Source organism: Astatotilapia calliptera, chromosome 15 (genome assembly GCF_964374335.1).
Source record: "Astatotilapia calliptera chromosome 15, fAstCal68.1, whole genome shotgun sequence".
Classification (NCBI taxonomy): Eukaryota; Metazoa; Chordata; class Actinopteri; order Cichliformes; family Cichlidae; genus Astatotilapia; species Astatotilapia calliptera.
In genome coordinates, this window is record NC_137436.1 from 8,917,616 (window position 1) to 8,944,341 (window position 26,726).

The 26,726-nt window shown below is 39.3% G+C and overlaps 1 protein-coding gene across 2 annotated transcripts; it reads right to left on the bottom strand.

Annotated features, from left to right (window-relative positions):
• On the bottom strand, positions 1-25,744 carry LOC113037508 (E3 ubiquitin-protein ligase RNF19A). 2 transcript variants are annotated; one of them, XM_026194692.2, is made up of 10 exons: positions 24,516-25,744; positions 16,214-16,758; positions 15,243-15,730; positions 12,127-12,332; positions 10,889-11,036; positions 8,270-8,432; positions 7,826-7,940; positions 3,760-3,891; positions 3,362-3,611; positions 1-1,696 (listed from the first exon to the last, which is right to left on the bottom strand). In XM_026194692.2, exons 2-10 carry the CDS (start codon positions 16,364-16,366, stop codon positions 1,408-1,410), a joined length of 1,944 nt encoding a protein of 647 aa, XP_026050477.2. In that variant the 5' UTR covers positions 16,367-16,758; positions 24,516-25,744; the 3' UTR covers positions 1-1,407. The 2 variants fall into 2 exon arrangements, with proteins under 2 accessions (XP_026050477.2, XP_026050475.2); XM_026194690.2 differs by having other exon boundaries at positions 3,362-3,632.
• Positions 25,745-26,726: the final 982 nt, after the last annotated feature.

Below are 26,726 nucleotides of genomic sequence, written 5' to 3' on the forward strand. Positions count from 1 at the left end.
TTTGTTGTTTTTTTCCTTCATGGTGAAATATTTATTTAAATTCTCTCCACAACCCAGCACAGATTACAACTTCTCATTTTAAGTCTAAGCTCATCTCACAAGTATGTCACACTCAGGAAGCTAAGCAGTGCGTGTACTGTATAGTCACGGATTTCTCACAAATCATCTAGAACGAGTTATTACGGTTTAGCCTGCGGTGGCATGCTTGCTGTTGTAGTAATTTCGGTGCTCTGTGGTCATTTGAGAGAGTCTTTAGTTTATATTTAATGCCCTGAGCAGCACACACTACTGCAACTACACTGACTGCTTTGCATGTGATCATGTGAGTATGTGCCAATCTGCACGTGTTAATGTGTTGCTATTCTGGATACAGCAAGTTGGAGAACCATGCAGCGTTTTAAAATTCAAGAAGGTTGTGTCGCTCCCACGTCGTCCTGCATCAGAGTGAGCATTTTTACAAACTAAAGAATCATCTCCCTCTTCAGTTTAAAAAAAGAAACAGCTTCTTGAAAGCTGAAAGCTGCACTGAAACAATGCAAAAGAAAACCCTCCGACCCCGCCTCCACCTGTTTTCATGGAAGACTGGATCTGTGATAAATCGTAATTCTTGGTATTTAGAAGCCCTCTAGTCACTGGCACATTGTCACAGAGCACCCCTGAATCCAATAAAAAATAGCGGTTCGAGGCTTTAGTTTCAAATTTAATCTTCCACTAGACTTCTTTGACAGAAGCGTAATCGAACAGTGCAGCATGCATCATCTGTTTAAGGTTGCCCAATTCATGTGTGAACACTGCATCATAAGATGCTTGAAATACCCATTTAGATTAAAACAAAAGAAAAAATCATCCTGTTTTGCAGCATGTTTTGGGAAAATGTTTACATCAAGTCACTGACAGGACATTTGTTAGAGTCTTAGTCCCCCATAAAACAATTCATGCTTCTGGTGGTCTCTGAATTTGTAAAGGGTGAGGAAGGCAAGATCGCTGAAAGAGCAGAGCCAGATGAAGGGGAGGACTTCATGAAATAGACTTAAATGAGAGGGAGAGAAAGGTAGTTTCTTTTAGAAAGGACAACATAGGAAAAAAAAACAGACTGGACTAGTCGGCTAACATGCTCTCCTGTCTGCTTTACAGTATATAGCCCTCCTGGGTTTTTTAAAATATCATAGCCTCATGCTTTTTGTCTCATACACACACTCAAACACACACTCTCATCTTTATTTCTAAACCCGCATCTTCCTCAGAGGGTGCAGCTACAAGGCATCTGGTTGGAGGGCCCATCTTGGAAGCAGAAGGTGACCTTTGCCAACTATTCTCAGGTCAATCCAATGTCAGGTGATGGATTAGTGTACATCCATAAAACCTGACGAAATCTTCAACCAAGCACAACACCTGCATTGAAGAACCTCATACACCGTCCGTTTCAAAGACTGGGAAAACCGTCCCTTCGTCTTCTCCCGTTTCCCCTCCTGGTTTCTCTCGTCCTTCCTGCTCCTCTCCTCCTCCTCTTCCTTCTCCCCCCTCTCGTCTCTCTTCTCGTTCTGAGGCACACGGGTAGTCTTGGGACTGGGGCTGCGGCTGTCCCAGTGACTCCGTTGACAAGCTGCGGCTAGACAGGATGCTACTTAGGCTGGACTGGCGGGCGCCCCTGGGGTGGGTCTCAATTTCAACGCGAACCTCAATATTCGTTCTTTCCCTGCGGTCACAATGAAGAAACACAGTGGAGTCATTATACAGTACCGTCCAAAAATATTGCCATTCCATAGTGCACTCCAGTCGATCCAAAAATCATTATTCAGCAGAAGACATCAAGCTCACAGAGCAAGTCATAAAGAGCTGTCATTGGTGATGAGACATAGTGGCACACAGAGTCCTGACCAAACATTATCGAATCAGTCTAGAAATGCATTTACAAGAAATACAAGCAAGTACTTGCACAAGTACTGTTTTAAAAGCAAAGACTGATATACAGAATACTATGGTGGTTTGCTTCAGTTGTGTGTGCATTTGTCTATTTGGTTACTGCTCCATTAACTTTAAGGTGTATCTCCTGAACTCTAATAGCAATATGTAACAGCTGCTTTATCCCACTGACTAACAAGTGGTGGTAATGCACCAACAAATGCAGCAATGGCCCAGCCTCCGCTGCAGAAGAGGACTGCTTGCAAATAAACAGAGATGGGTGCTTTTCATTTTTCTGTTTTGTGCCTCCTCACCTCCTCTCTACTCCATCCACCTGCCGCTGACGTGAAAATGAATCTAAGCATGTTAAAGGAAGTCTGAATACCTAAAAGGGTCTCTCAAAGAGGGAGGAGTGAGGAGACAGGGTGTATCCTCTATGGAAGTCAGACTATAAGGACCACGGGGAAAGTTAGACTTAGCAAATATATGTTTGTAAGACTAACAAAAAATGTATATACACAGCTATTCTGGTGTCAAGATCCATGGAGTGTTGACCCAGAGTTTAGAGTTTTGTCAGTTCTTTATTCTTTTTGGATTTTTAAAGTGGTTTATGTTGATAGTGTTTTTGTAATTTCTTGGTCTTACAAGTTATTTTGATCCCTGGTTTTGGTTCCCTATTGTTTTGTTATTTTTGCCTCTACTTCTTAGTATCGATGATTTTAGGTTTATTAGTTCCTTTTAGCATTCCTGTCCTGTTCCCTCTGTCTCATCTTTGTGTTAGCCTTGTCTGTCTGCAAGTTAATCTCATTATCCGGTCCTGTTCTGTCTCTCCTCCTGTTTAATTCCTGTTTTGTTCTCTGTGTCTTGTGTCGAGCTCAACTTCCCGCATCTCGTCATCTCTGATTTGTTCCCGCCGTGTCTCCCATCTGTCAGTGTAAATAAAGGCTAGCACTCCATCATTTTTCAAGTTTAAATCAATGATGCCATGAAAACTTTTATGCTCATCTAACAAAGATAATAAAATGCAGCGGCCGGCTGCTGTAACAAAACAGATGACGCAGCTGCGCCAGTGACATTACTTTAAAATGACAGCTCCGTAGCGAGGAGGACTCTGCTTTCTTGATATGTTCCACTCTTCCACTCGCATCTCAGATGGCAGTGACTTCAAGCCAAAGATTTTCTTGATTAACTCTGAATAACTTTTGTTTGCTTAAAAGAAAATTTCCACAAGATATCTTTAATTTAATTGCGAGAACATACCTAAAACCTTTACACACAATACTGTGCAAGTGGCAAGTTATTTTATATAAACATTAATGCATCAGTCATTGGACAAACAAGTCATTGAGCTTAAGTATAGGCATTAAAGCAGGAGAAACTATAAATGGTTGCTTTCAAATATTAAAGTCCTGTGTAAAAACATGTAAACATCTGAGGAAATTGTAAAGGCAATAATTACCTTAAAGGAATCATTTGCATCTCATCAGTCTTGTTATCAGGCACAATAACCACCTTGCAGTCAGACTGGCTGTCCTGCTGGGTGTATCCATGGCGTTTTGTGGCTTCATCCAATCCGGCATATCTATCTGGCTCTGGCGGTGTGGTGCTCGTACTTGGGAGGTCGCCTACTTCCTGTACACTGACTCGAACTTCTTGGACGCTGGTGTTGTTGAGTGCTGGGTTGTTCTGACCCGTCCAGTGATCACTGACTACATGAGAGAATAGAAGATCTATAAGAGAAGTTGAAACTTCATCAGATCGGGTCAAAATTCGGGGCACAAATCATAACCGACTACTCATACGGTCAGACAGTATCCCTAACTTGAACTATAGACTGATTAAATTATTGATACTCACAGTTGGCTAAGTCTTCCAGCTGGATTTTGTGTGTTTCAGGGGGCTCACTCTGCGGTCGACACCAACCGTTCCTACAGAGTGACATGGGAACGACCCCATAGACATAAGTCAGCATTAGCGGTACACCCACACCTGAAAGAAAACAGCAAAGAGTAAAGACCTCGTTCTTAACATATTTTTCATAATGACTTTTCTGGACTTTGTGCTTAATGTTAATAATCATATAACCGAAATGTCTTTGTAATGGTGAAGCACTGGATTACAGATAGGCCCGTAAGGGTTTTTGAGCATTGTCTTGCCTCTGTGCGCTACGGTAGTGCATTTGAAATCAAAATATGATGATATGATCGACCTCCAAAGGTTGATTCAGTTCATCTGGACATAGTGTTTTCAGTGGGAGAAACGTTTCGTCACTCATCCAAGTGACTTCTTCAGCCTTAGCTGACTGCAGGTTTCCCCAAATCTTATAAACAGTACATTTGACCTCCCAGCCCAATGTTCCTTCAAGGGGCTGGTTTCAGTCATTATGTAAATGTACTGTTTCTAAGATTGGGGAAACCTGCAGTCAGCTGAGACTGAAGAAGTCACTTGGATGATTGAGAATGCATCAAGACATGATGCATTCTCAATCATTTTTACACAAAGTGCCCCTTTAAGGACTTCAGTTATTGTCTTTTTATCATTATCATTATTATTATTATCACAACAACAACACAAAACAAACACAAGGGGGAGCCTTTCCCGCTTTACCCTGGACTGGACACATTCAAGCTGCCAGGCATTTATAGACACAGGCTTGTTTTTTTTAAGGCGTTTTAGCCCCAAGTAACTGGAAAAAATTAGGCATACAGAGTGGACCTAAAAAAGGAAGAAAAACTCATTTTCTCTGAAATTATATCCTCATAATTATTATGTTCTTTAAGTGAGTAACATTGGTTTCCTTCCAAGCTTTTCTAAAAATAATTTTAGTTGCAGACATCCAGGCAACTGGATCTTCCTTTAGTCATCTATTTTATGTGCTGTTTGTAAGAAGCTGTGTTTTGGTCTATTTTAGCAATAACAAACTTTTTTTCAACTTTCCTATTTCGTCCTTTTGATCATGATCATCATTTATATATAGGATTTTATGCTGTATGTAGTATTTATTATAGGAGGCAAATAATTAGAAAGAGAGGTGAAATGTGTTTCCTGGTTAATTACTGTTATTAATATGAACTGATTATGGTGCGGACAATTGCGCAGTAGACACCTAAACAAAAAGTGTCTTCTTTGTTACATTTGTGAATGTAGAGATGAACACAAATGTTTCCTTAGAAGCTCTAAAAATGTGCAGTACATACCCTGTCAGGATACAATAAGACAGTTTTCACAAAAATAGATCATTAGTCACTCTTATGGATCGACTCATCATATTAGCAGAGCAAAGTTAGAATGTTGCAGGGCACAGCTGCGCTGGGAAAGTCAAATTTTATTTAACGAGCTGTACTTCTTTCGATTGTCCTTCGTAACCTTCACAAAAGTGCTTTGAATAAAGCCCAAGCTTGGTGACCAGCAGCCTCCCTACGCTGTGCAATTATGCAACCTGTGATTGAGACAGGAGTTTGAGAACACAAAGAAGAGTGCCAGCCAAACAAAGGGACATCATTAACACAGCAGGAACACTGGGGCGCTATTGACTCAGCAAGAGGGTGAAACCAGGGCAAGAGGATGAACCTGCCAGCCAAACAGATCACACAGGGAGAGGAGTGAAAGCGAAAGACAGTGTGCATCTGTGTCCAAGAGAGACACACACAAAAAAAACAGAGTGCTTTGACTCAAATATGAGAAACAAAACAACAGTTGGAGGGCAGTGAGAGCACAAAATAGAAGATGTTCGACAAAACACATGGTGGAATGAAGTAAAACATGAAGTAAAAATGGCTAAAGAAACTGCACAGTATGCAAGCACAGTAGTACATGCAGGGGTAAGAGGTACGGTGACGAGTACAATGCGGCTAAATGTGTCTTTGAGTTTGTGTGCGGCAAGCAAGGACCAGTCAGAGTGGGGTACAGTTATGGCTGTGACACTGCAGGGGAAAGATAAGACGCTACTGAAGTCTTACGAATTTCTGTCACGGCTGGGACTGTTACCTAAAGTAGCATGAGTCACTGAAATGCTACTTTGCACTGTGTGTGTGTGTGGAGCAATGAAATAAAGTGGTATGTTTGTATACAGAAGCCTGGCTTGTGGATATTTGTATGGCTGGCACTAAACCCTATGCAGATTGCTTGGCTGCATATTCAGATCTGTAGAATTTATGGAAAAAATACAGCAGGTTAGGAAAAATTCTTCACTGTCTTGCTGAGTTATATAAAATAAACTGTACAATACTGCATAGAGGTAACACATGCAGCCTTATTAATTAAAAGTCAAGGATGAGTTTAGAAAACAAATAGATTTATGATTTTTGGGGATTTTTTTTTGTTTAGCAGGATGTTTTAGAGCTGCTGTTAGGTCAGACATATCAGTGTGAGCTAACACAGAAGGCATCAGTATCAGTCCATCATCAAACTTTCAGGGTGAAAGCAAAAATACAGTCATGTAAAAAAGAAAGTTTTCACAGCACTCTATGCTCTAACTCGCATCAAGTACATCCTTGATGCTTTTTATAAAAAATAACAGGGAACGTAGCAGCCGGGTGCTGCTAGTCGAACACACTTACCACCTCTGTAAAAGCAGAAGTTTGGGCAGTTTGCTGGTCTGAAGCATTCAGTTGTATGTTACCACAATGATACAACCTTCCCAGGAGTGAACACCCCACCAAATTCAACCAAAGATCAGGCTGTGCAATGCTTAGGAAAAGTGAAAAAAAAAAACCCAAAAAAAACAAGAGCTACACCTCAGGTTTGTAAATGTTAATGCACATGACCGTACAAGTAAAAAAAAGAAAAGACTAGTAAGAAAAGACTAGAAAACATGTAAATATAAGAAAAAGACTGAAAAATGTGGCTTATTAGGTAGGGTTACTGGGAGAAAGTCTTTCTAAACATCTTTCTAAAAAGAACATAAGAGCACATAAGACCAAAGTGGAGATGCTTGGTCATAATCCACAGCAGCATGCTTGGGAAAACTAAACACAGCATTAAGCAAATCAACATAAACACCTCATAGCAACTGTTAAGCACGGTGGTGGAAGCGTGATGACTCGGGCTTGTTTTATAGCCAGAGGACCCGGGCATCTTTCAGTCGCTGAGTCAACCATGAACTCCACTAGAGCCAAAGCACTCTAGAGTCAAATGTGGCAGCTAAAGCTTGGCTAAAATTGAATCATGCTACTGGACAATGATCCCAAGCAGAGCAGCAACTCTAATACAGGATGCCCAAAAAAGAAAAGAATCAGATGTTGAAGTGGCACAAAGTCCAGACCTCAGCCTGAGTGAAATACTGTGACAGTACCTTAAGTAAGCTGTGCATAAACAAGTGCCAGCAAACTTCAATGAACTGAAGCAACACCGTAAAGAATAGTGGGCCAAAATTCCTCCACAATGATGTGAAAGACTGATACAGTCATACAGAAAGCGTTTACTTGAATTTGCGACTGGCAAAGATGTTTCCACAAGTTACTAAATCATATGGCACGCTCAGTTTTTGAATGGACTGAATGTATTTTACAAAAGGTTTACTTATTCCTTTCATTTTACGTTTTAAATTGAGTTCATTGCATGGTAAAAGATGAGGGTTCGCTCCTACAGTTCTCACTCTGATCACTGAGGAAACTATCCAAGATGGCCCAGAAAGAGCTGTGTGCTAGTCAGACTTTTCAAAAGTGACTTTCTGAGCATTGCCCTAGAAAAACTCTGACAAAACTACATCTTATTATACCGAAAGAGAAAGATCTGTCGAATTATCATTTTTAGCATCTTAGAGCTCCAAAGGGGATACATTTTCTGCAGTTTTATCCTTTTTTTTTTTTACTGAAATTCATTCTTTATAACACAAGATCAACAACAACAATATTTTGCCCTTTGAATTTTCTCTCTGGTTTGCAGGATAAAAAATGTAACATTACTATTATATGTTCCTTACCCACAGTGACAGCTGCTATGACCGGCGACACAAACACTGACATCATCACCCCACTTGCCACAGTCAAGTAGTGCTTACTTCCTGAGATATTGTTTTTCTTACAACGACCATGGACCTGAAAGGTAATAAACAGAGCACAAATCACATTACTGAAATTCAAAGTGCTCCGAGTTTTCATTTTCTATTTCTGCAGCCACTTACTCATGCCCAATAAAACACACACACACACACACACACACACACACACACACACTGCAGCATGCCTGTGAAGACTTTATAAGACACACCATGGCTCTGACAAAAAGAAAACTAATCATATCTAAGGGGATTTCATTTGCAGCTTAATTTCCCTAGGACATGTTTTTAGTTTCTAAGGTAAGGTAAGCTTTGATCTACTAGTCACATGTGAAGTGTGTTACACAGTGTGACATGGGCTTTACTGACCTTGCGGCCCATGTAGATTGGTATCCCCACAATGATGACTGGGATGGCAATGCCTGCTATAAGGGAGATGACCACAGGTGCTCCGAGCAACATGCCCACCTGCCACAGTACCTTGCGGGTTTGAGACCATGGTTTCTTCCCCCAGAATGTACATCCTGAGGGACTGAGAGACAAAGCAGACACATCAGGAGAGATCAGTTACTGTAAAACAACAAAAGATTTGGTACAGACATTCCCTGCAGACTTGGTGATCCCTTACAGTAACTCCCTTTTGATGTGCAAAAACAAATTAAATTCCTGTCAAAATGAGCGGTACTTTATTTTAAGACTTCAAATAAATGCCCTCATAATCATTTGCTATAACCAACAAAGCATCATCATGTACACCTGATGTCGTATAAACCATTTTTGATATGCATTCCTTATTATAGTCCTGCTTTCATTTCCTGAAGTGCAATCATTTACTACTTATAATTTATTCAAATACTCATTTATCATATTTAACCATTTATGTTTGAGAAATCAGTAAAACAAAGCTGCCTGGATTGGTTTATCAGCAATAGCTAGTCTCTTACTTAAAATATGACTGGCTAAAAAAGTCTATTTTGCCTTCAGTGTTACCTTAATCTGCTACCAGCCTTTGACGCTGTGGTGTAACATTTAACTGTCTAGAAGAGCAATACAATGTGATGAGTGCTGTCTGATTTTAATCAAGCAGAAAAATAACTTTTATAAAGAACACAAATAGCAGCCAAGGGCTATGTTTTTCTCAAAGTATGCATTTAGGCCACTTTGGGGATTTTTAAAGCATGAGTGGGGGAAATTATGGTAAGAGATTATGGCTGCGTTATTCTGAACTCGCTGTGAGACTTTAAAAGCTTTGCCATTCTGTACAACATCTACTGTAATTTTTTATATGAAAGCCAGAAAAGACTGAAGGGAGAGGAGAGAACAAAGGAAGCGGGGAAAGGAAGACAAAATTAAATTAAACAAGGTAATCGGAAATAGTTGGTTTCACATGACAAAAAAAAAAACTTTCATTAAATACAGTGCATATTAAGTATCCAACTACAGTGTATTAATTTTTTTTGTTTAATCAAAGTTTAAATGTAGCACTTTGTCTTCCTGAAGAAAATAATTGGTTACCCTGTATAAGGCTATATTAAGACAGAGTTGATAATAATATATTTTTTTTTAAAGTCAGGTTAGTTTTTAATCGTATGCCTGACAATCTGATTACCACGCTTTTGTGGTTTTTAACTGTGTTAAATTATGAATAAGACACAGGTAATATTCCATATATTCCCAATAACATTGTTCAACGTATAGCTGCTACTGCAGGATGAGCATGAACCAGCAGGGGTTAAAATATGCATTGAAATTAAGATTAATGAAGATTATTTATATAGAAACACAAACAAATAAGAGCTTGAGAAACACAGTCTTAGCTCGACTTACACATTGTGCTGATTTAGGAGTATGGAAGGAGAAACACTGGAGGTGAATAACTGATGTCAAGTCAGCAGTGACTCCCTTCCAAGAATGTGAAAACAAATGAAAGCTGAGATGAACCATTTAAACTAGTGCAGCTTCTAAATTATGAAATACGGGCATGCTTCCCTGACTGGCACGGTTTTTATCTCTGACTAGCTACTGCATTGTTGATGCATTAGCAGTTGTGATGCACTGAAATCGATTGTTTTTAGGATGAACTTGTGCCACTGAATATCCCCCTCAAACATTTTACAGCTACCAAAACCGATGACGGTTGCTTTTGTCTGACCAGCTGCTTATAACTAAGCCTAAGAAATTCAAACCGGGCGATGTTCAGCATTTTTTTCTAATAGAAAATATCATCATCAGGCTTCTTAGGCTTACAGCTATAGAGTCAAGGTCCTGGTTTTTCGTCCCAGCGTTTTGAGTTTGTTTTTCATGGTTCTGTCTTTGGTTTAAGTTCATACTCTGGATTATTTTGTTCTGAGTTCAGTATGTCCTTTTGCTGCTGAGTTTTGCTTTCTACAGTTTCTATTTGTTGGTTTCTTGTTTCATTATGTTACTTCCGAGCCTCGTCTTTGTGTTTTGTCATGGGCATCCCCTGTGTTTAGTCCAAGTTGTCTCCCTGCTTTGCCTTCTGTCTGTGTCAAGTTCACACGTCTTAGTCCAGGTCAGTGTTAGTCATTTCCTGTTTTATTTTGATGACATCTTGTCTCTTGGGCTTTCTATTCAGTTCTACTTCCCCTGTCTAATTATCTGAGTGGTTTCAGCAGCCCTCCCACCTGCCACCTGTTCCCTCGTTACCCTCTGTGTACATATTGTCTCATTTTTCCCTTTGCCTTTTGTTGTGTCCTCCTTCATGGTTGTGTTGTCTCTTGCAGTGAGTTTCCTGAGCATTCATAAATGTAGTTTTCCTGTTTTCCTTGTTTTTCTAACTTGCATTATTTTTGCACTAAGTTTAAGTTGGACAAAACTGCTTTTGGTTTACCCGTCATGTTTCCGAGTCCTGAGTTTGGGTCCTACTCCTGCCTGCTACACAGCCAACCTTGACATTAGAGTAAGCATTTAATAGGACTTCTGGCTGTTAGTTTTCTTGTTCTTGTGAGTTCAGCATGAACAGCATACCTGAGGTAGTGCACGTCAGTAATCTCCTGCATACACAGCCAGCAGAACTGACAGGCACACACAGTGCAGTTCATACGGTTACAGCTGCCATCATTGGTCTTCATGATGTAGGCACCACAGCGAGGGCATGCTTTGATTTCCTCTGCATCTGCAACAGAGGAAATACTTCAGCTACTACACACTTAACAAGCAATATCTATATGTCATCGTAAAGGAACAGTTAAATTTTTTGTAGATATGCTCTATTTTGTTCAGAAAAATATAGTTGGAAAGATGAGACTAAAGTGGAGAATACGTTTACTAATAATGCACAGTCCAAAATAGTCCATCTACACAAACACCTCATACCAGCTGTCAAGCACGGTGGTGGAGGCGTGATGATTTGGGCTTGTTTTATAGCCAAAGGACCTTGGCAGCAGTTATTGAGTCAATTATAAACTCCTCTGTATTCTAAAATATAACAGAATCAAATGTGAGGCCCTCTGTCTGACAGCTAAAGCTTGGCTAAAATTGGATCATGCAACTGAACAATGATCCCAACAACAGCAGCAAATCTACAACAGGATGGCCGAAAAAGTAAAGAATCAAGGTGTTACGATGGCCCAGTAAAGACCTCAACCTGAGTGACTGTGGCAGGACTTTAAGAGAGTTGTGCATAAAAAATAAAAAATGCTCAATGAACTGAAGTAACATTTAAAGAAAAGTGGGTCAAAATTCCTCCACGACTTCTACAAGAATCATAAAACTAAATGGAAAACTGTTTAGTTTTCAAGTTAGCTAAAGTTATTTCTACAAGCTACATCATGGTATGTACTTATTTTTTCACCTGACTGCATGGGGTCCTGTAAAAGCTCACCACCCTCCAAAAAACACTTGTTTCTATAATATACCAGGATGTGAACCAAAAGTGACGTAACTTTTCTCAAAATGAAATGTTGCAATGTTACCGTAAGTTACTGGCGCTGCCAAATTTGATGGAAATTATGGAAGAAATTACAGTATAACCATGACAGGATTTCAGTCTGTAGATAAGAAACTTATCTGTTAGACAGATAGACAAGTACAAAATATTTATGACCACATTTTGAGCCCATACTATCTGTCTAACAGACCTGAAAACCATACAGGCCTGGAAGTACTCGTGGCAAAACCAGGTAGACTTTTTCAAGTTGTTGTTTAGAGCAAAGAGGCCCACAAACGACTCGTAGCTTCATTTAATCACATGGCTCCTGTCTCACCTCCTCCAGGTTCTTCATTGAAGACGTACAGTGTAGAGGCATCGTTGCCGCCTGAGGTGTGGCGGGCTCGCTGACGCCGGGCCTGGTCGCACGTCTGGTTGGGGTGCCACAGCTGCCGACAGTGGTAGCAGAACTCTGTGTCACATCCCTCACGGCCACAGCTCAGCTTGGGACACTCTGCACAGCCGTAAGCTATCACAGCATAGCTGAGGAAAGAGAGAAACTACAGATAAAAATGACAGAAAAATATCAGACGTTCGGTTGGCTGATGGGGATTCTGGGGGACGGCTTTCCAGAACTGAAAACCTATCATCTGATAATAAACAGATATATGATAATCTTATTGGCTCCATACCCAAATATGACTTTTAAAACTTTGTATCAATAACTAAATAAAAAAATAAGGCAGTCTGGTCATGTGTGTGTGCTTGTTGTGTTTTTTAACAAACATTCATTTAGTGCAGTGTTGACTTTAAAGTTGTGGTGGTTTTTCTTCTTTGTTGGGTTAGGATTGGGGCAAAACCTACACCTCCCTCGTTGCTAGGAAACTGCAGATTATGTTAAAGTTATGGGCTCTTGATTTTTTTTTAACCTCAAATTTGTTAAATAAAATCAAATAAGGTTTATGAGGAATGGAGACAGTACCATCTCCATTTTCTGATACAGGCATGTTCACAAGATTATGTGATTTAGCTATAACCAAAAAATAAAAAAAGTAAAAGCAATCTTAAATAATCTGAATGCCTCTGGGAATCAAACTCTGCTGTGAAAAACGAGGGCTCTGACAGGCTGGCATTTCCAGCTCTGAGTGGTTTTCTGTTTGTCAGACAGGCGAATGAATCAAACAAGCTGAAGGCAACACAGGCAAGAAGATAATTACAGCGTTACCTTGATTCCACTACGGTGTCAGACCAGATTTGAAGTGACTTTTCTCTAGTCCAACATGTCTGGCTGAAGAACAAAGCTGCTGTTCATGCATAAAATATTTCTAGATACCAGTGAGTATCCTGTATCCATGAAACAAGCAATAATTGGATTATTTATATTGTGTACAAACTTCTACGCCTTGTCATACAGAGAAATTAGAAAGAAACAGCTGCAAAGCCAATGACCACTATATATATATATATATATATATATATATATATATATATATATATATATATATATATATATATATATATATATATATATATATATATATAATTCAACCATTAAAACAAATGTGTATGTTTAGGAATGCAAGGACAAAACTGTAATTAATGATTTTGTGTGTGTTGACAAGGCCTAACACATCTAAAAATAGTCTGCTTTGATGAATAATTTGTGTCTGATATGGGTAAGTCAGCTCATTTAACATGTTTGTGTGTGTTAGCCCCAAGGAAAATCCTCTTAGAACAAAGGAGTGCTGGAAATCAAAAGTATTAATTGCTGTTCACAGTGGCCACACTTAAATATAATCCTGTGAATTTCAGAAATGTATAGACCCCCTACTCTGACATCATAAATGTGTGGGGTATGTTTCTGTAACATGTTGGATTATGGTTATAAAATAAATTGAAGCCCAGAGCGTACTTTTAATCTGGTAGAGGTTTTTTGTTTTTGTTTTTTTACTGAGATATCTAAATAATTCCTACTTGTATTACACATGTAGATAAAACATGATTAGATGCCCTCATAGACCCAAGTGTGTGTTAGACAGTCAGACCTAGGGCAAAAACACACAGTTTTCACACTCTCTCTGAGTGTCTCTCTCCCGACATTATCTTCAGCTAAGCTTCTGTCACTAAGACCTCAGGGAATCTCTACATGTTGGAAACACAGGAATGCACCAATCATAACTGTTAAAGACCAGTTTACATAATTAATCACAGCTTCAAAGTCTCTTTTATGTGAGAAGTGTTATTCACTGTTATTCAAAATGCCATTTTGCACACTCGTACACCCTTCTAATAAATCAAACGCAAAACACACTGAATTTGTTGTAGATATTTTAAAAACAGGATCTCCTGTTTCTCTGCGTTATATTTAATTCACCACTGTGTATTGATTTTTGCTCCTCTCATTCATCATCGCTGAGCAGCAAGTACTGACAGACTTTCACTGAACGGGGTCCTGAGCCCTGGCGCGTACGTGCTTTTGACCACAAAAAATCCACTGAAAACGTTGCACACAAAAAAAATGGACGCACGTCGTGACTTCCCATCAGCCCCCCTTATCCAGTTACCCATGCATGAACATTAAGCTGATATAGCAAAGGATCAGTGTCAGCGCCAGTTCTGAACAACAGAAAAAAAAAAGAGAGCTGATTGACGCCAATGTCAGCGGAAAGAAAACAAATACATCTTTCCCTCGTAAGATTTACGACGACATCAAGGATCGATTTTGTAATGAAATCATATTGCAGCTGAGCTTTGCAGCTCAATGAAAGCTATATTTCAGGCAGTTATTCTGAGGGAAAAAGAGTAACAATACAATGGCGCCATAAATGTTAAGTACGGCACTAATAACATTTTAAACCGATTAAAGGTGAATGTTTCTTACATCTCACTAAGGAAAATCTTTTAGGTATTTCTGTTTGAGGCCTCAAAGAGTAACTCTTACCAATACGTAGAGGACTGGTTTATTCACAGTCCATTCTCTTTCGGGATCTGCAAAATATATAAACTGCAGCAAACTTGGTGAACTATGGAAAAAGCTTTAAAAATGCTGCCAATTATCCTCTTAAATCTAAGTCAATTATTTTGACAGTGACAAATGCGTCAGTCTTGTGTTTTACAAAATAAAGCCGGCGGTGGGATGACAAGAATTTGACAAGGGCTGCCACATTGTAGTGCTGGATTAGCTCTAATGTTTTTTTTAATAAGTAATTAAATTGTAGTGGATTGTTGCTGTGTCAATCATGTCAATAAAAGACCTATTTTTTCACAAAACAAAGTCATTATTGTTAATTTCCAAAATATTATTCTCCCTTCTAATTAACAGTTTTTTGCTTATATCTTTATTAGATATAAGCAATAAAAAAACAAGATGTTCTAGTTTTATTACAGTACGCTTGAAACTGTTCTTGATGCCTAAAACAGCCTGTTGGTAGATGGTATCAGTTCACGTCTCACCTGCAGTCAGGCGCAGGGCACCAGCGTGTATCTGGATCAGAAGCCAGAAAACGCCTCAACTGGTACTCCTCAAACCTTTCCAGCAATGCCCGATCATCCAGAATGGCACGAACATCCAGAGGTGCCAGTGTTTCCGGGCACTGCGGGCACGCGATGCCCACCCGACTCTCCGATATCTCAATACGCAAGTACTGGCGTAGGCAGTCAGAGCATGCCCTGTGAGAACAGGAGGTGAGTCGCGGGAAGTGGCAGCGCGGTTGACTGAGCAGGCACAGTGGGCATTCTTCTAGGTGTTCGTCCAATAGCTGGTCCTGGCTGGAGGAGGAGAGGGACAGGACATCGGTGGACACCCGGCTGACCCCACCCACGCACTCGACTGTGGCAGCGCTGTTCTCGCCCACCTCAGCCAGTGATGCTGGCGGACCTCCTCCTTCTCCTTTTTCTGCTCCAGAAACTCTTGATTCTCCAGCCTCTTCTGCTGTGAGGTCCTAAGAACAGTTATAGGATATGGTGATTTACCAAATCCAAACACAGCACGCTTATGAGAATGAAGGGCTCTTAGAAATGAAGGGAGTATTGGTAAGTGTGTACATAGCTGGAATGCTGTAATTCATTTGGTTTCTTGGCAACGTCATTTGTACAAATGATCAATTAATTGTACAAACACACTAATGGATTTGTTCAGTAGCAGCGCAGAACAAAGCAAGCAAACGGGCATGGCTCTAAAGTTAATGATCAATAGCTTTGTTGCTTTTCTTTCGACATTTTCTGTGAGACATTTTCATCTTCTGACTGATGCAAGGATAATGATCCTGTATGAGCTACAAATTTCAAAAATAAACACAAATTTCAAAATGGTATACATATATGCCATAATACTCTACCATACTCTACCAAAACTTGTATAAACCCAAATAAAGAACTCCTTCATTGCTTACGCTCACTCCAAGCAGACGAAGCATCAATCTTACCTGTTCTGGATGCTCGCTTGGGGTCAGGGTAATGGCCACCTCCTCTTTGGGACAGGCTTCCACAGGCCTCTCCGCCCTTGGCTCTGATTTGGGCTTTCGGCTGAAGAAATTTAAGAAGCTCAAGGGCCCAGTCTGCTGCTTGGGCCTCTTCATGGTCTAGAACTAGAGCGGGAGCAGCAGCTGAGGAGAACAGGCCAACGACCATGAGCAGGATGCAAAAGCGATGTTAGAGTACGTGTGTGTTTGTGCGCGGGTGGGCGAGCACAGTGCGCTCTCACGGCTCAGAGTCTTGGAGCTGGACGGCTGCTCTGTTGTATGAGGGAGGGTGAGTGGGTGAGATGGAGAGAGAGACGACGGGGAGGAGGTAATCCCTGCCTGAGGGGAACATCACCGTTTTGGAGCCTTTCCGAGGCCTGATCATGTGGTTTACTTTGTCTCTCTTCAGTCTTCCTCCTCCACCCACACAGAAGTCTGAATTAGTCCTGAACTGGTCGACTGTTGTTCATCATTTTAGGCTTTTTCTCCACTGTTAGCAGTCCTTCAACCTGGAAACACAAGTAAGTAATGACTATAATACACAGCAAGAACTACAGACCTTTGGATGTGCATTTTGGTTCACTGGATATCAATTTTCTAAAAATAACATTACAATAAGAAATAAATTAAGAATATCTAGTCATAGATTTTAAAAAATTGTTTTACACAATGAAAGAGTTTCAATCTGATGCAAGTCTCCTAAAGTCAATCCTCTTAAACTTCAATGTTAAAATCCCAACTTTATAGCAGAAGCCAGCATGTCTGACCTGAAACAGAAACATGGTTTTAGTTTCTATGGTTAATTTCCCCCTTTGATACAATTGGTTACAATTAGTTTAGATGACAGTCTATTAAATGGTTTTATGACAATCTTTCTATCAGCAGTCTCCAAAGATTTCAGGTCAAGTCTCCCTGTCATTACTACAGGCATTCCACAGGTTTTCATTGCTAGATGTCTTTTATTCACCTTCTACAGTATAATCTACACCTCCTAAATCTTGAAACCTATTTTTATGCAGATGACACCATCTTATATACCACTGGGTCCTTGTTGATCGGGCTATTGAAAAATCCAAAGTTTGCATTTCAAAATTATCTTATGAAACATAAGCTTGTTTTTCATTCTGATAAAACCAACTGAAAACTATTCACAAGGTCACCAAGGTCAGTATCCACCATACAGTCCATATTAAAACTCTCCAGTGTCATATAAAATACAAATACAAATACAAAAAGCAAATATTGGTTCTCATTAACTGTTGTATTAGGTACAATTTTGTCTGAGCTTGATTATTATTGTAGTGATAGTTTATATGGATACAATGACAGGTCCTTGGACATTTTAAGATTAGCTGTGCCTCTTACTGACATTAAACTTGGAAAAGAACAAATGGAAAGACTACAAAAGACTGCAAAGCTACATTCTGTGATTTCATAGCAGCTTTTTAAAATATGTTAAACTGTATGCAACTGTCCTTGCACATGCTTTTCTTAATTTCTGAACGCCTATAATGTGTCCTTGAATTTTCTGCCTGTCTACTAGTCTGTGTACTCTTAATCTGTAGATGTCATTTGTACACAGGTCTCTCTTGAAAAGCGATCTTGAGTCCATGAGACACCCTGTTTAAAATACTAATAATAACATAACACCAGTATTATAAATGGTGGAGTGCTAATCAGGCATGAGACTGAATGTAATTTCAATCAATCAAACGCATTACAGAGATCTGATTTAAAAAACTGATCATCAATAGTGTTGGACAAACAGCTATTTCAAACATAGGGTGTGTCATTTTTACTCTCGAATCTCTGTATGAGATACATTTAAAAATGCAAACACATGGAAGGGTGTTGTCTGCACCATGGCCCGTTTGTCATATAGCCCAGACAAGCAGTGAGGCCATTGCTATGAGACACAAAGAGCAGAAAGATGTGAAACTTGTGACTGATCAGACAAAAAGGACTCCCCCAGGAGGGTGAAGCAGTAGAGAGGCGGTGACAGACACCACAGACAACTCATTCTGCATCCATTAGGCAGCAGCAAGCTTTCATAATCAGCCCCAGAGAGCAAAGGGAGCATGAGGTGATTCATGAAACCCCAGACCAATTAAAATAGCTGTCTCCATGCAACTACATCAAATCAGACCAAGGAATATGGACTGAAATGTGATATGATTATAGATCATCTATTTCAAGCTCCCCAGTGCTGCTTTTAGTATTTTTTTAGTTGTGGAAAACAGTAAAATGTATGAAATCTATCTATCTCTTTGCTTGCCTTATCGTTATTATTAAATCAAATTCAATGACTACAGGAGTTGAGGTAATTCTGCAGATATTATAAGCTTCATCATTCTTTAAACAGAGATATACAAAGGATCTGCATTTCTGATACACTGAAGTACCTAAACTGCTCTCTCCCTGTCTGAGACCAGAGTTAGGGCTATACCTTTATTTCATTCGTGTTAAATCAACATGAACAGAATACCCTTTTTAGATCATTACTGTATATGGTAATTTAAGGGTAAAGAACCAACATTCTTGCCCTTTGAAAGTTATCTCCATATACTGAAGAGTCACGTTAATATTTTAGATATATATGACCTTAGTGTACCCCTCTTCTGATCTTCCAGCAGGATAACACATCGTGTCACAAAACTCAAACTAGTGTCCACCCAAGTCTTCCAGATTGCTTACTGCCTTGGGAATTCCCTTGAAGAACCCAAAAAAGATACTAAATATGATGGTACTTTTTCAAAAATCTTTTTCAAAATCATTAGGAAAAGCTTCAGATCAAGAACCACCAGGGTGTTTTGTATTTCAAATTAACTATCCTTTCCTCAAAACCCACCAGTTTAAAGAATTTGGAGTTCAGAGGTACAAAATCTTTACTTTCGACACATTTATTTAAAAACATCTTTACTACTGGTCCTCTAATGGCTTGGATTTCACATGGATGCCTTTGTTTGCTCTAAAATAAATATTTAAGTAAAGCAATCCAGTGGAAAACAAAGCAGCAACCAGCTCATCATTTCTATATCCAGCTATGTCCAGAGTCTAGTAACACAGTTCTATCCTAATATAGCATCCCAAATGTGCATCCACTTGAATTTCCCCATCATCCGTATTCTGTGGGGACTGACCTTCACCAAAGCACCAACCTCTGTGATGAACACACCACTGAGCTGCTGTTTATTTATAGAAATAATTCCCACAGATGAAAACATCAAAAGCGCACATGCTTATATGCTCACGTACATATAATTATGCAAATGAAGACACTCAAGCGCACGCCGGCAAACTGATGCATGTAGTATTGAGTGTTTTTAAAGCATAGCTCGGTGGGTTTGTTGCTCTACACTATGAGACAGATTGCCAAGCAATTAGACAACACAATTCGCTGCCTAACGACTTAGATAAGTTGTCACTGTGAGGAAATGAAGTAAAAATGAAGAGATAAGCAGGCAGTGCCTTTGTAGAGACTGCTCATTTGAGATCAGATTGTACAGAACATTATAGCAACAAGAAACAGAACATCTCAAAATCTAATTGACTAGATTACAGCCTAAAACCACATACTGGATTTCTTTATGGATTCATTGAAGTACAATTTCTGATGTTTTACTAGAATAATTTACCTACTTATATGTTTAACTCTTTTTTGCATTAAGATAAGATAAGATAAGATAAGATAAGTTAAGATAAGACTTTATATACTATACTACTATATACTATATATATTATATATATAGTGATTGTAATTCTCTGCTAAGTGTCTGTAAAGTTTGCTGGGTTTTGGCTCCAAATGACTAAATGTAACTTAGTGCTGATTCATGCTGCTGTCGGACCTGGCAAGGATTTTTGAGCTCCAGGTTATTAGGATGAGGGTCATCCCAAGTTAGCAGAACTACCAAGAAGATTTTCAGTCTAGTTATGGCTGAACATTCAAGAAAGGCAGTTTGAATATTGCATGAGTCTCTCAACTAAGTGCCTTAAACTTAAGTCACCACTGAGCTGCAATCCTTCTGGGTATCTTGGTTCTTTTTTTTCTCTTGTTTCTCTTGCTTATGTTCTTTTAATTAAATATCTGCTGCAGTCCAGCTTTCCAAACTACAGAGCATCCTTCAACTGTAATGCATCATGATTTAGAAACAGATCTCCCATCAACTGAAAATACTGACATGCACATGCACACACTTACATTTACCCACATCATCATATATATACGTAACCTAATTATGTGGATACACAGATGAAATGGCCAAGAAGATGCTATCTGTTTTCCATGATCAGTTGCTAGAACAGGGTCAGAATTAGTACAAACTGCTTTTCGGATCAGCTCAATGTCAACAATACCATCAAAATCAGACAGATAAGCATGATAATAATAACTTCATGAGGTTCACGTTAGGGAAATGCGCATTACATGATACACAACAAGATAATGGGAGAAATTTCATTCAAGAACATCTTCAAATCAGGAATCACATGGTTCCAGTGTATCAGAACAAGCATATGAATGTGACCGTGACACTGTCACACACACAAACACAACTTTGACCTTATGTAACGCATGCCACACATAGTTTATAACATACATACTATATCTACATATACTCTAAAGAGATATAGTTAGTTAAAAAATTATTCATTTTAAATATTTCAAATGGAATAATTAGATAACAGAAATGAGTGATGTGGTGCTGTTACCATGGTGAGATATTCACAGAACTCCAAAACCACTGCAGTTGCAGTCTCTGGCTACTGACAATACACTCAAGCACTTTTTTGCCAAGCTGCGCATCTCTCCTAATAAATGAATCAACAATCCATCTCTATATATATTGTGAGACAAGAAGAGAGAGAAGAGCCCTGCTGTCATCTCTCAGAAAACTCAGGACAACAACAGTTAACACAGAGATGCTGTCCATAAAGAGTGAGCACACACTCTCTCTTTGGTCCAGGTATTATTAACATGTTGTCTCTATTACATGTATTATGGGAACAAAAGAAAGACAAGGCCCCAATAAGTGAATCAATTAATTTTCAATTAACTGTGTTTTAGCTTAGGCTTTAGAGAATTGGCATTAGAAAGTTTGTGAAGCTGAAGTATCTATAACCTGCACTGTTTTCACGGCCGGCAGGGTGCGGCTCCTCTAGCTTTCACATGCTGCTCTAAGAGGATATCCTCCAACGTATTAACATCAGCACAGAAACTGTGCATTGGGGGCTTCATGGCATGGGTTTCCGTTATACCTAGAGTGTAAGCGGATTACCATTTGTTAGTAAATCGCATTAGCAGGCTCTTCGGTGTGATAATATTAATCTTAAGTGACATTCATTTTTAGTCATTATTATTATTATTTAGCATATAATATTAATTACTTATTCATACTTCATAACTCATAACAAATTCATAGCATAAACCACCTTTCATTTATACCATTTTCAAATCAGGTCTTTATACTGTACGTAATATAGTTAATGAACAGAATAAATATAGTCACGAGAATTAGTCAGTGAGTTTATACGATGACAACCAAGTTGTGAATCACACATTTGGGATTCAAAGTTCAAAGAGACTGTGTGAATAATGCCAATAACTAACAAAAGAATGGAATCTATTATGAATCTTTTTGAAATAAATAACATGCTGAAATCTCAAAATCTGTCAGTACCATTAAAGATTTAGAATCTTCACACCACAAAGTATGAGCGAAACCAGAAAATGTGAACCATAACCTGCTGTTATGTGTTTACTTAATCCATCTGCGTGCTTAGGCGCCACAAGTTCAAAGCACAACCCACTATAATTTTCTCAGAGCTCAGGGTACAAACAAATCACAATGAATTGACTCCCATTGGAGTTAATCTATATATATAATATTTTCAGAAGAAAAATAACCAATTTCGGTTCTAAACGAAAAATTCTCTGTAATCCATGAAAGTTTCTAAGAAAGTAATTACTTCCAAATCGAACTTTTCAGCCCATTTCTTTTTCTTCATCCATAAAATCATACCATCACCTGTGTATATTTGAGCTGTGAGGAATGGGTGAAAAGGAGCTAGGATCTTAAGATGATTTAAACAAGATGTCACCTTGTAACCTGTTTAAACTCCTCACAACTTCCTTTTTTAGCAAGCCAAAGGAAGTAATACTGTGAAACTGCCCTCCTTTCATGTCCTGTCAACGCAAAACAAAAGCTTAAAACCCTCATTTTAGTCTTAATTCACAGCAGCAAACACTGATTTTTTATTTATTTCAAAGAGGCGAAAGAAAACAGATCCCTCGGGCACAGTATCACTGGACATTATTACATAACATACTAAGGCATGTGCAGGAGTCTTGTATTGTTATCCTCTGACATGAATCAGCATGCTGATTCACACCGCCTTTACTGTGACCAAAAAGAGTGACACACACTCACACAGTTTCCCACAGAAAGCACACGTGAGCAAAGTTGGCAAGGCTGTTTTACTGATACATGCATAAAAGGTCATCCCATTTGTCCTCTGCGGTTTCAGAGGAGCTTTACAAAGATTAAAAGAAAAGTTGTGATGATGTCAGATGTTTTTGACTTTGAGACTTTTTATCAGAAAGTCTGTGTTGCAAACTGGCAGGGAAGGTCACACAAACTGATACTGTTAGTAGTGATGCAGGCCATCTGGGATGCGGCCTTTCTGAAAAAAAGAAAATCGATATCTGCTGCTTCTTGTTTTGACCATTTTCTTGTGAGTTCCCCAAATTTATTAAAGCACAATAAGAAATTACCTGAGTAAAATGTCTAGATATGGTTTAAAATACTCAAAATGTTTTATGTTTATCCCAAATGTGCTTCATTAATGTATACACAGACTACAACGGAGTCACCTCAGGGATATATAGAGAACTATAAAACACTTCAAGGGAGTAATGATCTATTGCTGTGACATTTGACCTTTTCAGATACCTGCTGTGGGTCAAAAGAATGTCGTCATCAATCATACATCATACAATTACAGTGAAACCATGAGTTCAATGTTTTTAAATCATGCCCCCATGCTATTTTTTATAAGTGAGCAAAGGTACACTTTGTAAAAAAAACGAATTCACTGTTCTTAACTCTGACTTCACGAATAATTACCTACAGTTAGCGTTTATACTTGTTTATGCCACTCCACCTCTAACAGATGGGATTATTACACAATCAGGATTCTGCCCCAAAGCAGCTTCCCATCCTCTGAAAAGCCAAACAGGGAAGAAACAGAGTACTTTTTTTTCAGAATCCTGTCCTCTGCATGAACCTTGCTGTCACAGCCATTATTACAGTATCTTCTCGCTTTGGAGGCGTTTTCGACGATGTGACACCTGTTAATAAGCTGTTGCTATTTTAAATAATAATAATAATAATAATAATAATAATAATAATAATAATAATAATAATAATAAAAAGAGTGAAATAAATAGTAGTTTTCAGACGGATGTTGAGTTCTGCCTCGGTGGAGGGAAGCGTGATGATACACCCTATTAAATATCCCTCCACTGGACAGATGCCCGCATCAGCAATGCGGGTTTCAGAGGCATGAGAGTGACCTCAGCCTACCCACACATAGACACACACTGGCGCGCGCACTTAAGCGCTCCACGGCATCCCTGACCAAAATATTGAGCTTCTGTGCCATGCGGCGCGTAGCGGACAGTGTTAGTGACCTGTGAAAACCTATAGTCTACTCGACTGTATTGAATAACCGCATGCAGCATAGGGGATTTAGTTTGATAAGACATCATACTATTGTTGTAGAATTTTACAACACTGTTAGACCATGTCTTCTAAATCCACGTTAACTCTCCGACACACATGTTTAAGCACTGTTAAAAATGATGCAGTTATACCGCAATTACCTTAAACTACTCAATAATATAAAGTATCGTTTTAAGAATAAACCACGGGCCTGCGGGGTTCATCTTGGGAGTGCATCTGGAAATTATATGAATGAAAAAAGCGGGTTATTATAAGGCAGCCGAGCGCAAGTACCACTCTTATTGGGGTTATTTGGGCATGCTGACAGAATATTTGAATCATTTAATGAGGATTTGTCCGGAGCATCAGTATGCTATTGCAGGGAGTGGCATGTCAGCCTACGTATTCGTATTCACCTCCACCTCCACGTACCCCACACGGCCACGAGTGAAAAACACCAATAAAAAGGGTCTGAATGCGCATCTGAAAGTGTGTCCGGGCAGCGGATAAAACGCACAATAATTTCTATTACGTAAAGGGTATCTTACCTCTCTGCACGGCGCCTTCTCTCCTCGCAAGCGTAGAATCGACAACTGGCTCCTCCCCCTTGAGGACCAAACAGTAGCACAGAAATCTGCACCCCACACCCACCTCCCTCCACTCCCCACCCAGGTCGCCTCCTCTTCACTGCCTCACACAAACCGTGTCCGCCCGACGGAGCTGCAGAGAGGGGGTGGGTATTGTGGTCCAGACCGGTCCGGTTGTGAGGCGAGCAGAGGAAAGGAGATCCGCAGTGAGGAAAGCCTTCCCTCTTACAGCAGCTGCCTGATGGCTTTTCTGTGCGGCGGCCTGGAGGGGAGGCACACTGCAGAGATGCGAGCCAATGACATGGCGCAGAATCCCAGGATCTCCTATTCATAAATGCCCAGTCCCATAAAAAAAACAAAAAAACATTCTCCCTCGTTTCAGATATAAAGCCAAAGCAGTCTACATGCAGGACTCCTTCCTCTTCTTTTCTTTGTTTTTCCTTTTTTCCCGTTTTGACATCTTGTCCCAATTAACCTGGCAGATTGTTTATGTGGTTTTGGTCATTTATAGTGACACATGACAGCTTACTGTTGTGTCCACTGAGTGATTGTTTCTATTTTTGATTCCAGAGAAACCACACTCTCTTTGTTCTCTGGGATTTCTTGCAGCCCACTCTGTAGACACGAATTCTTCTTCAAGTTCCAATTTCTGTTGATGGGGAAGTACTCAAATGTACTCTCTATTCTTTTTTTTCTCGGTTAACCTAGATTTAAGTCCCATTTAAGTCTACAGGCTTTTGATCCAGCTTCCTGGAGAAACTGAGAGATTGATTGACCTACTTTGTATTGTACTTTATATCCTAATGTTTTACTACTGCTTTTATCGGTAACAGACAGCGTATCCGTGTGTCTTTGCACAGATAGAGCACCAAACTGCACAGTTTCTAGCCTCCTCAGACCTCCCAATAATTTTTAGTTGTCACATAACTATTCCTAAAAGCTCTATTTGATGCCAGTCGCATAGTAGCTGTTAGCCTTTGGCCAGTGGACTTAACTTTATGGTATTAAGTAGGATCTGTGATCATTTTGTAACCAGACATAATTTTCTTTTTAAGTACTGTAAAACAATTCAAGCATGACGCTCCTCGTCGCAACTATATACACAAGAACTACAACTACTATAATCCATTGAGGTACAGCAGCCGGAAATTATTTTCGGAACGGAAGCGTCTAAGGGCGAGAGATGTGCAGCCTTTACAATGGAGTGTGGAGTCAAGATTCATCCCGCAAGGAATAAAACATCCGGCATGCGCCTGGGTTTTCAAAATAAAGGCAGAGGGCTCAAAGCTCTTCACCGTTTTACGTGCTGCAGATTTAAATTTAACCAGACCAGTAAATTAATAATAACAATAAAGATAAATTGATAAAATGTCAGAAAAGTAAAAGGTAAATCGACGTATCACAGACCAAAAAGAACTAGAAACAAATGAATATTGTGAATTATTGTTTTGTTTTGTTTTGTTTTTTGACAAAACTGCTTTAAAGTGAGATAGCTTAAGCTATCAAGCTATTAAGCTTTTCAAATTTGAAAAGTACAAAACAACGGCCATTGCACTCCAGCTCGTATCTTATCAATACACCAAGTTAACAGAAGGCTAGAAATTGCAAGAAATCTGAGCTTTTTATTCCTACAATGACAGGATGGCGTATCTCTGTGGTGACAATGTATGAAAAAAGACCCAAGAAGTCACTGAATAGTTTCACAGGTATGAAAAATAAATTAATTATATGCTATTACCTTTTCTTCAATCCCTTTTTACATCAATGGGGCATTTTTTATATGCAAGGGCAAAAGTGCTCACCACCTTAACCATCAAAGTAAAATGCCACATGAGGATATATTCTGGGATGTCTCCAGCAAAGATTCTCCGGACTTAGTACTAAAGGACCACATTAACTGAATTTTTCAGTTTTTCTACTACATAAAAACAGCTCAAATTAAATATATGTGTTTACAATTGTACTGTAAACTGTAAAACCTTGTTATATTGTTGTTTTCACTGTAGAGGATGTGCAGCTATTAAGGGTGCGCAAGTATTACTACTACAGATCTCAACAATGTTGAAACAGTATGGGATCATCTTGATACAGAATGGAGTAAAAGGCAGCCAACATCCAATGAAGATCTTTGAATGTCCTTAAAGAAGCCTGAGGAGCTATTCCTGAAGACAA

Coding starts and splice junctions, on each gene's coding strand:
- LOC113037508 (XM_026194690.2), bottom strand. CDS start 16,366: ATGAAGAGGCCCAAGCAGCAGACTGGGCCCTTGAGCTTCTTAAATTTC. Junction 15,731..16,213: donor CAAGCGAGCATCCAGAACAG/GTAAGATTGATG, acceptor AACTGTTCTTAG/GACCTCACAGCAGAAGAGGC. Junction 1,697..3,361: donor ATGCAAATGATTCCTTTAAG/GTAATTATTGCC, acceptor TTGTGACCGCAG/GGAAAGAACGAATATTGAGG.